Source organism: Manis javanica, chromosome 4, assembly GCF_040802235.1.
Source record: "Manis javanica isolate MJ-LG chromosome 4, MJ_LKY, whole genome shotgun sequence".
Taxonomy (NCBI): domain Eukaryota; kingdom Metazoa; phylum Chordata; class Mammalia; order Pholidota; family Manidae; genus Manis; species Manis javanica.
This window is the reverse complement of record NC_133159.1, coordinates 70,781,215-70,794,844: the sequence shown is the minus strand read 5'-3', so window position 1 is coordinate 70,794,844 and position 13,630 is coordinate 70,781,215. Positions and strand designations below refer to the sequence as shown.

Genomic DNA, 13,630 nt, shown 5'->3' with positions numbered 1-13,630 from the left:
TAAAACAAACACACAGCATATAAAGATTTGAAGAGGGTAAAATATTAGTTACCTGAATCTTCCAATTCTTCTTAGATGTGAAAACATTTCACCCCCAGGGACATATTCCATAACCATGTACAAATTAGAATTATCCTATGAATCAATAAAAAGGATAAATAAATCAAAATCATAAAATCTACTTTATTTCTCAAGAAAATCTTTTAAGATAACACTATGTTCAATTAGCAAGACACATTTAAAAATCCATCTGACAGATTACTAACATTGGGAAATAAAGAATAAATGGAAAATGCTCTAGTTTTTCTACAATGAGGACCCATTTTTTTTCCCCCTGGTATTCTTGCCACAAATTAGTATGGGATTTTTTGTGTTCCTGCTCTTGCAGAAACTCTTGAACTCCCGAACAATTAAACACTGTGGCAATGATTTAATGCTACACTGTATGCAAAGGAACAACAAAGTTAAAAAACAATTTGAAAAAGTTAGTAAGAATATTTACATTTTATGTACTAATTTAGGTCAGATTAATGATTTTTAAACATCATCCTGAATACACAATCTTCATTAGATTTAAGGAATAAAGGAGAAAGAATAAAAAAGGTTAATGCTTCATATGAATCAATATTGTAGAGAGATATAAAGCATCATTCCAAATAGCTGAAAAGCTGCCATTTAAAAAAATACATTTGTGCAACTTTATTCTTTAGGAATTTATGAAACATTTGAGCAGAGCACCAAAGACTCGTTTTCATAAAAATGAAAAGACTACAATACAAATTACTAAATAAAAGAAGATGGGAAGATTATGGCAGAAAAATTCAAGAAAAGACAATGTTTGAATGTATTCATTTGTATGAGTTTAAAAATTGCTCAGTAAGATATCACTATGGATTTTGATCAGTTGAAATGTTTGATTTTATAACATGAAAAATTACACATTACCTTTTCCTCCAAGGAGAGCCAAAACCTTGTCAAATGTTACTTAAACTTATAGGTACAGCAGGATTTAATTTATATAGAAGCTAAATATATTATGTTTCTGTTTATTCATATTTTCCAGATCTATATGTGGTTCAGAATCCTAGTGTAGCTTTATATTTTTAAAAAATATATGATGGTGAAAATATTTTATTTGGATATCAATAAAATTTACCTTAAAAGAATACTCCAGTCGAACAAGAAAAGGAAAATTCACTGCCTGTAATATTCTTTTCTCATTCAAAGTATGCTCTATTTGCTTCAGTTTAACAACCTGCAATTGAGAGAGAACTATATTTAATGGATTTGAACAAAATTTAAAAGTTACTATATTTTAAAAGTAAAAAAATATGAAATAAAATGTTTTCCATGTAATAATGAACTTGGATAAGCAAAATTGCTAGAGTTGGATACGGATGATAGTAACAAAAACCAAGTATGCTTACCAGATTCAAATGATAAACCTAGCAGAGGATTGAAAACTTGGTCTTAAGAAGGTCAATTACAATTTTCAGTCAAGAAGCAAGAGCTAAGAAGAAACAGACTGATAATTACTTAAAAAATTAATATATGAAAATACCAGCTCCTCAATGATTTATAGTTCACTGAACGAGCTGGCACAAATCACTGCAATAAGTAATATTGATTTTAAATCTCAGAAGATCAGCAAGGAAATTAAGGATTGAAGAAAAGCCAATAATTGAAAAACAATGGGTAAAAATGAACAATCTATTCATTTCATAATACCTGAATAAACACAATATCAAATCCAAAAAACTCAAATTGCACAACCCCAAAAGACAACACACAAAATGCTGGCAAAAAACGACTATGTCTTTATAACAAGTAGTTCATTCAGGTCCAGTCAAGCTTCCTTTGGATTGTCTACTTAATCAGATGCAAAGCATGGAAAGCAACCTATCTTGATTTCATGAAGACTGACTGTATCCCACATGTGAATCTATTTTTAATTAAAGAAACAGTGACCTTAGGGAGATATAATAATTGTCTTGTATATGTGTAAATCATTAGAAGGTAGCATTCTTTCTTGCTAGAGGCTTATTGTCAATGTGGGGTAATCACAGAATTCAAGAAGCTGAACATGAGTAAGAAAGATAACATCCAGTTATTATGGGATAAAAATAATGCTGAGCAAAGAATAACTGATTTTAAGAGCCAGAAGATCTATTTTTAGTCTAGGCCTTCTACTCAACCAGTTTTGTAACTTTTGGAGATGTTATTTCAACTCTTACGATCTCAGTTTTTTAAAATCTGTAACATGAAGTGGTTGGATCACTACCATCTACATTTTAACTAGTTACTCCACCCTTTTAACAATCTGTTCACTTCATAATACCTGAATAAACACAATTTTTTAACCAGTAAAAATTTTTAACCAATAAAAATAACTTTTTAACCAGTTAGTCCATCCTTATAACAATAAATTATATAACATTAGCTGGAGAATTATTATTGTTTTATGTTTACTTTTTTTTTTTAAGAACAGACTTTTGTTTAGCAGTTTCAAATTCAGAGTAGAATTGAACAGGAATGTACAGAGCTTTCCTATATACTGCCTGTCCAACACATATATAACCTCTCTCATTATCTACATTACCCACCAAAAATGTATGTCTGTTACATTGGATGAACCTACACTGACACATCAGGATCAACTGGAGTCATAGTTTAGACTAGAGGTCACTCTTTGGTGGTGTACATTCCATGGGTTTGGACAAAAGTATAATGACATGTACTTACCATTATAATAACATCCAGAGTAGTTTCACTGCCCTAATATTCCTCTGTGTTTCACCTATTTATCTCTTCCTCCCCACTAATCCCAGGCAACCATGGATATTTTTACTGTCTCCATAGTTTTGCCTTTTCTAGAATGTCATAGAGTTGGAATCATACAGTATGTAGCCTGATTAGATTGGCTTCTTTCACTTAGTAATATGCATTTAAGTTTCCTCTATGTCTTTTTTGTGCTGAATAATGTTCCATTGTCTGAATGTGCCACAGTACTTACTTTCATTTATTATGATGTAGCAGGTTTTAGTTAGGCATAGATGATGTGCTACTTCATAAAATAACTAATAAAATCTGCAATAGAGAGTCTGCTAACTAAAGTGTTTGGGGCATAACAATTAAAAACAGAAATGAATCCAAGATATATGAATTGACAAAGCAAATATGTTGTTAATTTTTAAATTAAAATCTAATATACTTTTATATGTTCATACCTACCTCATATAAGGTATAACAACAAGTGCAATAGAGATGAAGACAAGGAAGTATCTGACTTCATGGTGCATATAATCTATTTAGAAGTATGATGCATAACTATGTGAATAGTAATATATGAATAATTACCAAGTAAGAATTATGAGGTCATAAGTGTTCAGAGGAGAAAATGTTTATGTTAAGCCTAGTATGTAATCTTTCTGAGTCCCCCATTCCTCATCTATAAAATGCTTTTAACTACAATGATGCCTGCTTTAAAAGTGACTGTGTTATACAATGCATGCAGCAATTAACATAGTTATAATCTACTAAAAAAGATAAAAGCCCAGCTGGGTGTTAAAGATGAAGAGATAACAGAATTTAGCAAGTACCCCTGAGGGTTTAGTTCATGTTTTATTTTCAAAATTCATATAAAATTTTATTTCTGTTGGTTTAAATGCATGTATTTTAAAGCATTTATAAATGGTTACTTATCAGCTGAGTTTTTTAGCTATCTGAGGAGTTACTAATAAGAATAGCTCATATATCATCATATACCCCTCTATTCCACTCAGCATAGCACTATATACTCATGTGGGTCAAGTTTCAGCTAGACAAGTAGAAATAAAGGACATATATGGGAACAGTGTGAGGTAAGACTAGTGGAGTTTGGAAGAAAATTATGAAAGTTTTTGAAGTAGGCTGCAGAGTTCTGAATTCATTTAATAAACATCAGGAAGCTTTCTGAGTACATGAAAAGATATGATATGGCAAGAAAATTTGTTGGCACTGAGTAAGTCAATTAGTAGAAGGTGAAAAGTATGAAATGGTGGAAATTAATTAAGATGTTATTGTGAAAGTCCAGTTAATGCTAACTGAAGGCCAGAATAGGTGAAAGGATTTTAGGGATGACAAATACATTTTAAACAGGTCAAATTCTTGGTTCATTTCACAAGCTGTTTGACTTGGGTAAAATTACTTCAGTGGAGGGGTTATTGGCTTAAAATGGATATTAATGTCATACAGAATTGTGAAGATTTCACTGATAGACTAAATATATTGTGCCTAGAAATGCTTGACACATTTTATGGAATAAAAAAATGTGATTTACTTGAAAACCGTATTGATGTTCTTCCTCTCACACTTTATACCCTAAGGCTGGAGAAGCAAAAAGAGGTAATTGAGAGGTTTGTGACTTTGTTAGCAGAAAAGAAGGTTATTATGAAGTGTTATTTTATTACTTTAGCAAATGAAAGTCAATAAACTTGAATAAATTCAGAATATAAAGTCATGTCCTAATTATGAATAGATCCAGAACACTGTGATAGTAGGAATGACATAAAATGGTAGCTATTCTTCTGGGAAATACTCTTTTGCCATGATTTATTCATGAGGTAACCTTCTTAGTAACTCCCTTATTAACAAAATGCTGTCTTATCAAAAAACTAAAATATAAAAAAAATAAAACTTCTTCCTTAAATACTTTAAAGCATAAAAATGGTTATTTTTGTAATCCTTTAAATATTTTATAACTGAAGCACATTCTACTAATTTCTTAAAAAAGATAGCATAAAATACTAGGGGCTAGCCAGATAATAACATTTTAATGACAAGTTTAATTAAAAATATAAATTAAAAGCATTTTTTTGTTGTTAACACAACCAACACAAGTATGTAAGTCAGTTACACAATCTGAGACCCAATTACCTCACCTACAAAATCAGGGCAACAATTGGAGCTCCATGCTCAGATGGTACAAAGTAGGAGTGTATAGCTCAAGGATGAGCTGAACCTGGGATAAGAGTACACAGGTAGAGGGTAGAAAACACAAAAAAAGAAGAAAGAATAATCTGAAGATTAGCTATCTTTTAAGGGTAGACAGAAGGCATATAAAAAAGAAGAGCCCAGAAAGGCAGGAAGGAAGAGGTTCCAGAAGTCCAGGGAAAAGATAGTTTCAAGGGAGTGGTCAGGAGAGTCACAGGCTCTAAAAAAGTCAAGTAAGATGAGCAAAGAGTCCACTGGACTTGGTGATTAGGGAGGCCGCTAGATTGGTGACCCTTTGTAGAGCCATTACAGAGTGGAGTAGCAAGAAGTAGGAGATAAATAGAGAGACAGCTAAACTATGGTGGGTTGAATTAACAGGAAGTGAGTTAGCAGATAAACTATTTTTTCAAGAAGTGTGGCTAGAATAGTTATGTGCAAGAGGACAGTAAACAAGGATGTCTAATTAGATGTGTGTATGGGTACATTTAATTTTAGAGCGACTTGAACCATTACTTCTTTACATGTTAGAGATTAGTTTTGTTTTCTGTTTTAAAGCGGAAGTTGGACTGGAACCTCACAACAGTCTAATGCTGTCTAATATGGGAGCCACTAACCCCATGAGGTTACTTAACACTTGAAATGCATTTAATCTAAATGCAGGTATACTCTAAGTATAAAATATATATCAGATTTGAATATTTGGCATGAAAAAAGAAAGTAAAATATCTCAATTTTTACATTAATCACATATTGCAATGATATAATATTTTGGACACACTACACTAAATAAAATTTATTATTAAATTAATTGCAATTTTTTTTTACTTTTAAAAATGTGGCTACTAGAAAACTTAATATTACATATGTGATTCACATTGTATTTCTATTGGACAGCTTTAGTCTAGCCACTCTCTGTAAGCCTGACTATTAGCTCAGTAGTGTTGCTTCCACATTTTCCTATCTACATCCCAGTAAGTCAAAATGCCATTCTTGGGAATGTAACATCTATAAGAGAATACATCAAGATTTGCCATTTTTCTTTTAGTTTCTCTTAACTGTCAGTGATTACTAGGAAAATAGAAGCTTAACATTTAAAGCATGAGTAATTCAGACACCCTGATTCGTTAGATAACCAATATTGATAAATACTTTAATTTTTTAAATGATTTATTTACTTTTATTGAGATATAATTGACCTATAACATTATATGAATTTCAGGTACAAAACATAATCATTTTATATTTTTTATATATAAAGTATGTCAGTTTTCAAATGCCTTAAAAAGCAGGCTTTTTCTCTGCTTTAACTGACATTGTAAATTATGCAAACTCAATCACAATAAACAAAAGGGCTTCTACTGTCAATTAAAGTAAGTCATAAAATAAACACTAAATTTCTATTACCTCTATCTAAGGATCAAGTAATTGAGCCCCATATTTTTCCACAATATATGAGAATATAGTAGAGATGCCTATTCTTTATGTGATGAATTCAATATTTTGTTAGAAAACATTCATGTATCTATTATGTGTAAATAATTATTGATATAATGTACCCCCATATACTAAAACATTAATTATGTATCATACAGTCACAATAAGAATGCAAATTAGATGCAACAATAAAATTATCTTAAGGTATCAATGATAAGTCATTATATTGTATCTTTAATAATCTAGCTGATAAAACTAAAGTTTACCCTTCAGGTATCTAACAAGTACACTAACCTTCTGCTTATCTAAGATCTTCATGGCATAATACTGTTCAGTAGCTTTATGTTTCACCAACATGACTCTTCCAAATGAACCTGTTCCAAGGGTTTTTTTCCTTTCAAAATCCTCCAGCCCAGCATTATTCTGCATACACATTAAGAAATAAACTTCAAAATTAGATATTTTCATAACAAGACTATGATAACTATAACAGACTTAGTTATATATAATCAGAATAGATGATTTCATGTATAGCCAAGCATTTTAGTTCCATATTTTAATAATTACAAACTGACCAAAAGTATACTGACAAAGACAGTCATGGAAACCACAGTCTTAGTGCACTTGGAAATCATCATAATTAACAGTAAGTGGAGGGGACAGAGTATTTCCACAAGTTACCTCCAAAGAAAGCACTGTCCTACCTCATTTCTATCTTTATACAAATTTATAAAGCTTGATAATAACAGCATGATAGATCCTAATGGCTTTTTCTCTCTGATGTTGTAATAACCCGCTATTACCTAAAACAGTAGTAATAAGGAAAGAAGAGTTCTGCATTCTCACCAAGATAACCAAGTCAGAGTCCCAGAACAATAATTAGTCCCTTTTTCTCCTTGAATAGATGCTTTGTTATGAGCGAACGTCTTGTTTGGCTCTGACTACAGAACAGAAGCAAAGAACTGGTGGCATCAATCTACTGAATTCATTGCTGCCACAACAAAATGAAAATTACTAGGAACAAATTATGTGCTAAAGAGCAAAAAGTAGTACTTGCTGACCCAATTGTTTAATAGGTTTTCATTACAAAGCTCTCCATGAAAATCTGGGGAAAAATATTTCCAAAGGCCAGTCTGTACGGTGTTTAGCTTGAGAAAATGTGATGCAATATGATTCTTGTAAAAGTGAGGTATGTGAATAGCTACTGGAATTTACTGTAGTTGGGTTTAATCTCTATTATGAATCAAACCTTGCCTTTGGAGACATAGCATACACAACTTCTTGTTGAATCACTACAGAGACAGAGACAGCAATCTTAAGTTTTTATTTGTAAAACTTGTTTTCATCATATTTGAATTTCAAATTTCTAATAATTTTAAATTGCTATTAGCTTCTGTATCAATGCAGAAAGAAAATGTCCTTATAATTCTGATTAATAGATTATTTGTTATGGATTAACTTAATTTTTGGTTTGTCAACATAGATAGACTGAAATGTTTAATAGTTGCCAGCTAAATAATGGATGCAAACTTCATTAATAGAAAAGAGAACATCTTTTTGCTGGTCACTGCTTTTCATACAAATAGATTGCTTTCCTCACCTCCTTTAATGTTTCATGTTAGATAATGTCTTACTTTTTGTAATCACTAGAGTGACTATGTTTTAAATTATAAATCATGCTCTAAGTCTTGATACTGATGGCATCTTCACAAACATAACATTTATTTATAATTAAGTATTTTTAGTGAAAAAGATATTTCAATAAAGATTTCTATGCTAGGAAAAAAACTGTTTGAAATTTAATCAACTATTAAAGCTCATTATTTATAACTTCAAAAAGATTTTTTGAAAGTATAAAAACTTTTAATACAGGTGTTTATATATATATGTTACACACATATATATACATTACATATATATATGTATGTTTTTAAATCTTACTTAAGATCTAAAGTACCTGAAATCATGTAGAAGTTAACCCATCAAAATGTTTATGAAAGGATTACTGTGTACTTGGTATGTTGCCAATAGCCAATTACTTGTGATTGAGAATTTGAAACTGTACAATAGGATCATTATTGTTGTAATTAATAAAATAAGTATGCAATCAAAGGCATAAATCAAAATTACTATAAAATTAAAATATATTGAGTGTTTGTAGCAGCTTAGCATTTGTATCAAAATTTATCATCAGGCATTACACTGGAAATCAGTTCCTTCTCCAATTAAGGTATACATAAAATTATTAATTAAGAAATCAAAACACTGCAAATTCCCCTATTAAGCTTAATTTATTAATGACTTGAAAGTTAAGGTTTCTAAAGTAGTAAATGGCTTAGGCAAGAGTCATAATTTCACATAACACAGATTTTTAAACTGTAGAAAATTTTAAGTATTCCTTACCGGAGCAGGATTTTCCCATTTTTTTAAAAAGTCTTCTTTAGCTTTGGCTAGAAACTCTTTCACTGAAAATATATAAAAACACAAATTTTGTCTCATAAGTATATTTATATTACATGTAAATATATTTGCTTAAAAAACAGATTTATATCACTATGGTTGTCATGAAATGCGTATTCACAATCATGATACACTACAGAGTTATTTAGTTTTTCTAAACAAGAAGCAAACGTTTTCTCAAATTGCTAAGAATCTCTAATAGTGTTCTATATGGAAATCACTTTGATAATTTTAAATCTAATAATAAAAATACTGTTCCTGAAAACATACCCAAAAGTAATGTAAAAAAGAAAGAAATAATTTTAGGACAAAAAATGGTTGCAAATAAACCAGTAGTAATTTTAACAGAGCCTTTAAACATTAGAACTGGAAACATCTGAAGAATATGAACTTGTTGATTTGTGGAATTTCAAAAATAACTGACTTTGATAAAGGGCTGTTTTCAGACATAAGGATTTATATAATTAGATTTATGTTATCTTTACTAAAGGTAGACAGAAAAGGAAAAATCATACACCAACACATAAAGGATACCCACAAAGACTTAAAGAAACCCTAATAAAGCATGACAAAAATCCCAAGCAGCTTAAAAAGCTCATTCTAAATGTGGAGCAAAACTGAATGCCTAATTTAAAATAAACAGTAAAGTAAAGCAATTGAAAACCACATGTTTACATAGTGATCAATAATAGTCATTACTTTATAGGGCCTGTGGTTTGAAAATTTAATTTGTTAAATAATGAATCCTTTAAAAGGATTCTTCCTTTTCTCTTTCCAGTTATTAATAACGACTTCTGTTTACAAAATGACTTCAGGTGTTAAAAATAGGAAAAAAATTTCAGAGATAAAGTAGCATTAATAAAATGTAGTGTTCCATATATAGTTAGGTATGAGAGCAAAATCTGACTATACAAGAATTATTTTAGTCTTTTTGTTTCAGAAAGTTCCCAATATTTATGATCTTTAAATCTAAAAATTAAGAAAATATAATATAAATAGTGTTGAAATAGTAAAAGGCTAGACAAAGTGAACTTAGAGTGGCACACTGGTATTTATTTCAAAAATACTAAGAGTAATGGTGATGATGGTAAAGAAAAGACAAAATTAAAAAGTGGAAGTTTGGGGCTCACGAATTCTTTAAAAAGATCATCTAATGAATGCAGTAGTATTAAAGTGAGGCATGTTAGGATATACATCATTATTTCCTCCTTTATCCCCATGAAATACTTTTGGTGCTAACCCCAAAGGCTGATGGCATTCTAAACATTTTGCAATTTCAAAATGGTGATGACAGGAATCAAAAGCAGACATTAGTTTTGAAGTAATACTAGAGTGTGCATTTCTGAAGACTTTATTTTATTACTTTATATAAAACTGTCAGTTGTATTTTGCTGTAAAATACTCTCAATACTCCTATTTTAGAAAATTTGAGAAAAATAATTTTTAAATTTAGAATTTTCCCATTGTATGAAAAACTCATCCACCAAAATAATGAATCAAATAATTGCACCTAATTATGCAAAAATGATCTAATTCTTCACGGGGGTGGATTTGGGGGTGGAAAATTCTTACATTTTCTTTTGAGTTTTGGATGGTTCCAGTCATCCAACTTCAAAAAGTTAATGTACTAGTTACAACTGAATTATAAGAGGTTTTACAAGGTTTTTTTTTTCTTTTGGAATGGAGCAGATATATCTGCACATGACATTGATTTGGAAATGATAGCTATAAAAAAATTATAAATACAATTTATTGCTAAGTACAATTGCAGCTTTTAAGATCCCCAAAATATACCCTCTGATTTCTTTTGAAAAATATTTTATCTTCTATTTATAGATTTTGCATATCAAGTTGCAGTATAAACTCTCCAGATGCCTTCATGAGTATGGATAATTTGGAGACAAGGAAAGGAATCAGGGAAAGAAAAAAAAAACAAACCTAACATCCTGTTTCAGTTTCTGTGGTCACTTCCTGCTTGAAAGTTGAGAAAAAAGTAACTGGTCAAAGGAGGGACTGGCAGTATTTGCCAAAGATACCGAGTAGAAAGAAAATTTCATTTTCCTTGCTTGGTGAGTGAGGCAGAGGAAAAAATATCAGGTACCGCTTAATTTCACTAATAGGATATTTAGGAAATTCTCTGACATATTCTCTGTACTCATCAATATTCCGAGTTCACTGTCAAGTAACACTGTAGAAAGTAAATAATAGTTCTCATAAAGACTTATATGAAGATTATTAGAAATAAGTACGAATGAAAGATATTAAATTTTATAACCCATTTCAACGGATTCACTTTTATAGTAATTATAATGTAACATTATATAGTCCCGTGAAGAAAACAGTTCCTGAAACCCTTTTTGTCACATAGGTATGTATACACACATGAAATCCCTACTTTACATGTGCACTACTTTGATACAAAGATGAACACAGTTAACTCTTTGTAAAAAAATTAGTTTACACGGGGACAATAATACAGCATGGTGAATATAGTCAATGAATTCTGTAACATCTTATTACATTGACAGTAACCGCACTAGAGGGGGTAAGGATTTAATAATATAGGTGACAGTTGAACCACCGTGTTGTATATTTGAAACCAACATAAGATTGTATATCAACGATACTTCAATAAAAAAATACATAAGTTTACCAAAATATACATCTTATAAACAAATATACAAAATATAACACAAAAATAAAATATTTCACAATATACTGGATTATGACTAACTCTAAAACATTAGGCAAACCAGAACCACATGTATTTGCTTGGGTTTTTATTATTTTAGACAGTGGTGAGTTTAGCTTTCTAAATGCTTTTCTCTGGTTATTTAAAAAATTTGTATCCACTGACATAAGGTGTTGGCAACTAATTAATTAAATAAGTAGTGGGACAGACAGTCAAATCCAAATACTGCAGTACATTTGCTCCTGAGTCCCCTGAAAAGCATATACTTGAAGTTCTCAATTTTTTCGTTTTCTTGTTGTGCTCTAATATATAAGCAATATCTACATTTACCCATTACAACCATTGTGATATGCTGAAATAGTCATGGGTTTTGGAGCTTGGCATATCTGAATTAGAATATTGGCTCTAATACTTCTTAGCTATAATACCTCTAATACTTAAAAAATAAACACTTTAATGGATGTCAGAAAAAATAGAAGAAAAACAGAAAATAGAGCAAAATAGAACATAAACTTCTAGGGTAAATATCTAATTAAAATATTAATACTTACATGATCATGGAACCTATCTACAAAGTATCTAATAGTGATTAGTAACTCTCCTTAGGGAAAAATACCCTGAAGGATTTTTCTGCAAATATATTTTGTTCTGCACTGGTCAACACTGGAGAAAACTAGGTCCCACAAAAAGGAGGACACACCAAAAATTAACTCAATTTCTTCCCTAATACACTCAATTATTATTTATTTTCCAAGTAAATTTGTTTTCTCTTCAGTTTGTACCACTTAAGGTCTATGACAATGCATTCTAAAGAAATGAGCATTACCAAAGGAATCTATATGTTTACCCAGGGTTGGTTTAATAGGGATATTTAACCATATTCATGAAATGAAGAAAGAAGAAACAAAGAGACAATTTTTTATGCATTTCAACAAGTACATTAAAAAAAACCCTTAATTCTACTACCCTCAAAATATTTTTAAATATATTTATACACAGCACATAGTTTAAAAATGAGATCACAAAGTTCATTTTAAACATCAGGGAAATTTATTAAAAATTCAATTATGGCGTATCTTTATTCCATGTTATTCAGACAACTCTACAATGAATAAGAATGTTTCACTAATCATAGTTAGTAAATTTATGTATTAGGCATTTTGGGTTCCATTTAAACTAGATTACTGCTTATTATAAAGAGAGCATTTTGTTATATAGTATGCCATTATCCAATGCATAAAAGAGGTTCACTTTCATGCTTTGTAAGAAGAGTTTGAAAATCTATTACTATACAGATTACAACTCCTCCAGATGTTGAGTTCTCCAGTGTCTTTGTAATGAGATAAATGTCACCTCTTTTTTTAACACTACTTTTACAATAAAAGCACAACTTTATTTAACTTTTTTAAAATGGATGTCAGAAAAAATAGAAGAGAAACAAAATAGGGTAAAATAGAACATAAACTTTCTAGGTAAATATCTAATTAAAATATTAGCTGTTCTATTCAAAATTTACAACAGTCTACTTTCTTTCAAAAACCATTCATTAACCTGGGTTATTTAAGTGGTGTGTACTAATCTGTTTTCTGCTATCTTGTAAAACTCCCACTACTTCAGTGTTTTGTCTAAAATATCACAAAGAAATGGTAATATAAATCACTTCTATAGATAATACAACATAAAACTAAAACCATTTCCTCCATCAACTAAAATATTTTATTAATGCAATATATTTCATAAAAGTGTAACTTTATGAGGAGCATTACAGCTTGCAGACAACCATATAAAAAAGTTCAAAGATAACATTTGTTTTATTAAAAAGTAGTTGCCTACCAGATACTTCTGAGGAGCAAGCTTGTATCCAAAAAAAATAAATTAAACAATGATTAACACTCATTAAAAACGACATATTACTATGAAGTCATTTATACATATTTTCCCAGAATACTATGTACAGATATAAAACATTAACGTACATAGGCAATTATTTGACTGTACATATTCAAATAAGCCATTTTAAAATTAACTGGTAAAGAAATAAAATAAAAAATTACTGCTCAGTGCCAAAATCAA

General features: G+C 30.1%; 1 protein-coding gene across 7 annotated transcripts in view; it reads right to left on the bottom strand.

Annotated features, from left to right (window-relative positions):
* PRKACB (protein kinase cAMP-activated catalytic subunit beta) overlaps positions 1–13,630 on the bottom strand; it is a 115,639-nt gene that overhangs the window by 24,979 nt on the left and 77,030 nt on the right. For 4 of the 7 annotated variants that reach the window (XM_017678305.3, XM_017678302.3, XM_017678306.3 and 1 more), the window contains exons 2-5: positions 8,809–8,870; positions 6,700–6,828; positions 1,157–1,255; positions 53–135 (exon numbers count right to left, since the gene is read on the bottom strand). In XM_017678305.3, the coding sequence (XP_017533794.1) occupies positions 53–135; positions 1,157–1,255; positions 6,700–6,828; positions 8,809–8,870 (373 nt within the window). Of the gene's footprint in view, positions 1–52; positions 136–1,156; positions 1,256–6,699; positions 6,829–8,808; positions 8,871–10,803; positions 10,826–13,390; positions 13,412–13,630 lie in introns of those variants that run through there. The other 3 variants (XM_017678303.3, XM_017678304.3, XM_017678308.3) reach the window with 2 other exon arrangements.